At 31.8% G+C, this 4,529-nt stretch overlaps 1 protein-coding gene across 1 annotated transcript; it reads right to left on the bottom strand.

Annotated features, from left to right (window-relative positions):
- Positions 1–1,989: 1,989 nt before the first annotated feature.
- LOC107619613 (17.3 kDa class I heat shock protein) lies at positions 1,990–2,918 on the bottom strand. Its single transcript, XM_016321913.3, has one exon. The coding sequence runs from the start codon at positions 2,652–2,654 to the stop codon at positions 2,202–2,204; it is 453 nt and encodes a 150-aa protein (XP_016177399.1). The 5' UTR covers positions 2,655–2,918; the 3' UTR covers positions 1,990–2,201.
- Between the last annotated feature and the right edge of the window lie 1,611 nt (positions 2,919–4,529).

The following is a 4,529-nucleotide window of genomic DNA, read 5'->3' as shown; positions in this document are numbered from 1 at the left end:
GTTAAAGAAGAAGGAAAATATCTCATCTTGAGTAGAAACTGCTTCCCCAATTTCAACAGTATATCGAGCAATATACTCTACTGTAGATTCATTTTCTTCTCCAGAAAATTTTGTAAGGGATTTTGGAATTTTCCAACCCCTTGGGAGCTCTGCTTGTTGGACACATTCAGGAAAAGCAGATACAAAATATGGCATATTTAAGCAACCAACATTAAATCCCAAATGGTTTAAAACTTGTTCAACATTTCTTGCTAGATTATAATGCCCCCTAAGTTGTTTTGCCTCAGTCTTTCTAACATATCGTCAGCATTTTGACCATGTCTAGGCATATGAACATCATAATTAGGAATTGCTCCACCGTTCTAATTGACATTATCAAATCTTAAACCCACTTGACTTGCCTATTTAATTGTTCAATTCTAGTGTTTCTGTTTTCTAAAAGATGATTTAAAACGGTCACCATTTGATGAGTTAACATGTTTACTAGATCATGGTGGCTTTCATCCATCTGTTGCCTAATATTTGTTAAAGATCCAACAGTTTGACTAGGTTGATTAACAGGCATTGCTCTTGACATGTCAGCAAATACAAGTCTGGAATTTTCTACCCTAGTGACAGTGGATGTAGTAGAATTAGATGCACTGTTATTTCCTGTATTAATAGAATGTGAAAAATTTTGTTGTGATACGTGTGAACCTGACGCCCCAAAAATAGGTACATTTGACATGCCATATGGATTTTGATAAATAGGATTTTGAAAAGTTGAGTAGAGAGGCACCGGCAATTCTTGTGTCACCATGGAGGGAATATACCCCGGTGGCAAGCCATATGGCGGCCACCCCACAATATTTATGTGAGTTGCATTTAACCCTGTATGGGTATGGCAACGCCATCATGCCTCACTAACATCAAGGTAGGCTCTGCGTTTGAAACCACAGGAGAATTTTCGGATTCATTTCCTCTAATCTCATCACTAGAAGTAGAAGAAGATGCTGCAGAAGTATTTGACATGTCAACTGACGCTGATTTCCTTGGCTCTGGACGCACGAACTTACCACTGCACAACTACATGCAAATTCAAAAACTCTTGCTTTTTCTTTTGACAAACTACAATCTATTGACAATGTCTCACCGGGCGTGCCAATTTGTTTTACTCAAATTTTTGTTCCATTGTTAACAACAAATAAATCAACAATTTTCGAGTTTTGTTTCACAATCTTAATTTAAGGAGCGAAAACGACTCCTTTTGTGGGTATCTCAAGGTCTCAATTGTAGTTTCGAAAGTAAAATTAAAGATGAAAAGAAAACATGCAAGGTGCCGTAGGCAAAGTAAAATGCAGAAATTAAAACAAACAGGAAGGAAGAAACATGAACGTAAAAGAGAAAAAGACGTAAAAATAGAGGAATTTTATTAATAAAAACTGAAAGAAAGCAAAGTACAAATATTTTGGATTTTTAAGCGTTTTCCAAGAAAAACTGAACTGATTACAATGTTTTTCCTAAAGCTCTATTTATAGACTAGCCTAATATCAACTAATAGTTATTATTTGTACACTACTTGCAAAAAATTTAAATTTTTTATAACTGTTCCCGCACTTATTACTTGATATTAATTTCAAAATTTAAATAAATAACCAACTATCAAATAATCTAATTTAATTTAAAATAAATATAAATATTATATATAGAAACATTACCAAATAATTAATTATTTCTTTTTATAATTTTCTTATAAAAATTATATTTTATCTACCAGTTATATTTTTAAAACACTTTATAATTACAAGTTACATTCTCCAAATGTTCATCTGTAATTATTTGCATTTATATTTATTTATATTTGTAATTCTACCAGGTTAATTTACAACATTTACTTCTTCAGGGCAAAAAAAATGACTTTGATGCTTTTCTAAAACTGGTACTTGCGAGAAAAAAAAACTAATTTTAGTCGTAAAAAATATAATTATACTCCCAAATCTAGATCTTAAACCATCATTTATACTTTAATTTTATCAATTCTTTCTCTGATTTCAAAATAACATCAATATAATAACATTACAAGACCAACTAAAACTGGCAGAGAATACAATACAAAATACCTCACCGTTGAATTTCCCATTTATTCACATGACACACAGGAAGCAAAATACAAGATTCAAAAGCAAGAGATTTCTAGACTAGTGTATACTACATAGTTTTGCTTAACCAGTGATCTGAATGGGCTTAACATCAGGCTTCTTGACCTCTGCCTTGGGAACAGTGACAGTGAGAACACCATTCTCCATAGATGCCTTCACCTCATCCATCTTGGCATTCTCCGGAAGCCTGAACCTCCTCATGAACTTGCCGCTGCTGCGCTCCACACGGTGCCACGTGTCGTTCTTGTCCTCCTTCTCAACGTTCCTCTCACCGCTGATCTGAAGGACACTGTTATCTTCGATCTCAACCTTCACTTCCTCCTTCTTGAGACCAGGCAGATCAGCCTTCAACACGTGCGCTTCAGGTGTCTCCCTCCAATCCACACGGGCGTTCACGAACGCAGAATTCTCGGAAGAAAGAGCGCTTGGGAACTGAAAGTCCCTGAAGGGGTCCCACACTTCGAGGGAGAAAGGGTCGCTCCTTCTGCCACCAAAGAAACTTGGAATCAGTGACATCTCTTTCGCAAGCAGAGAATACAGGTGTAGCTGTTGTTGTCAATGTTTGTGCTCCGACGGTGTTGCAGGTGGTAGAGGACACGAGGTATTTATAAATTATAATGGAGGAAGGGAATGAAGCTGTAGCTTCTAGAAAGATCGTACCTATTCCTTCATCTATTCAATTCGAACTTTCGAAGCTGTTCTGGATTCGTCTGGGAGAAATGAATCATGAATTTGATTGAACGAGAAGGCTCTAGATTGAACATTACAGCCTCTTGTGCGCCAAGCCCATCACTTAAAGGCATCCTTAGAAAGAAACAATCGGCCCAACAACAAAATATAAGGCTGCGTTTTGGTTCGGTAAACATTCACAACAAAACATAAATGATAAAGTTATAAATTTTTATATTTTGTTTTATGATAAATTAAAATAAATTAAAAACTTATGTTATTTTATTTTATTTTTTTAAAAATTTAAAAAAATATATAATAATAAAAAATATAATTATAAAAAATTAATAAGAATAAACAACAATAATAACAAAGTACTAAATAGTATTGGCTACATAGATTAAACGACATTATTGAGTCGTTTATATGTATATATGTAGATTTCATTTGATAACTTTATAAATGGTCTTTCTAGGAATAATAAAAAAATTAAAAATAACTTATATTTTTATTAATGTCTTTATATCTTTTTTATGAGATTAAATACAAAATACACTAATTTAATTTTTTAATTCAATTTTTTTAGATACAATATTTCTATTCATATCTCATCTATTAAATATAATTTTATATCTCTTATCTCAGTATCCTATACTTATAAATTAGTGCAATCTAATATACAATATGCCATCAATATTTACAAAATAAAGCAATAAATTTCAGTGCAGGGAGCCACCTTCATGGAAAAAGGGCAATAATCCCTCCCAAATTTTTTATTTTTTGGTTTAACTCTCTTTCAATTTTTAATTTTTTTAATTTATATTTTTTATATTCACTTCTCCCAAAAAAAATTTCTAACTCCGCCCCTCATAAATTTGTTCTTACCAATTTAATTTCTCTGAGCTACCAGCAGTTCAATAGAGATATGTGCGCCAACCAAAGTTTATTTAGCACTAATAATAATCAAGCCAAATTCAAGGTTAATATACTAAAAACATGTTTGCTCTCGTTTGATAATATTTAATTATTTACTTAAGAGCAAAAGAACTAAATATGACCACATTATGTATTGTTTTTACACAAGAGAATATATTTACATGTAACTGTGAAATGTAAATTACGTTGATGATTCGTTGTATGATAATGAAAATAGTTAAATACTGTTAATGTTTGGGGACGGAGTGAGTATGTTCTATTGTTTAATTAATAATGTTACTTCTCTGTCGTATGTTATTTTCAAATTATTCTTAATACAAATTTTTCTTATCATTATAAAAAAATTTAAAATTAAAAAATTATATAAAATAAAAATAATAATATCAATTTGGGGACTAATTTTAGATTTATGACTTTTACTAATTTTTTAATTATACTATTATAATATTTGAAATTGAGCTTTAAATATCATAGTAATCTCTTGACTTCTTTCTGAAGCTAACTCAACAAATGCAATGATAAACTGACACTCTTTTGCCATGCTAGACAAATGTGAGACGGCCATGCTTTTGTTTGGCGATCAATAAAGATCGAATTAACATCATTTTGAAATCGTTTTTTATATGCCCATAAGACTCAAAACGACATCGTTTCAAATTTATTATGCACCAACAAAAAACGTCACTTTTTCACATTAGTCCAGCATAATAAAAGAGTGCCAGCTCATTATTGTATTTGTTGAGTGAGCATCGAAAGGAGGTTAAAAAATCAGTAATACTCAGAACT

This window comes from Arachis ipaensis, chromosome B9 (genome assembly GCF_059453495.1).
Source record: "Arachis ipaensis isolate K30076 ecotype BB chromosome B9, ASM5945349v1, whole genome shotgun sequence".
NCBI classification, from domain to species: Eukaryota; Viridiplantae; Streptophyta; class Magnoliopsida; order Fabales; family Fabaceae; genus Arachis; species Arachis ipaensis.
This window is presented reverse-complemented; position numbering and strand designations above follow the sequence as displayed.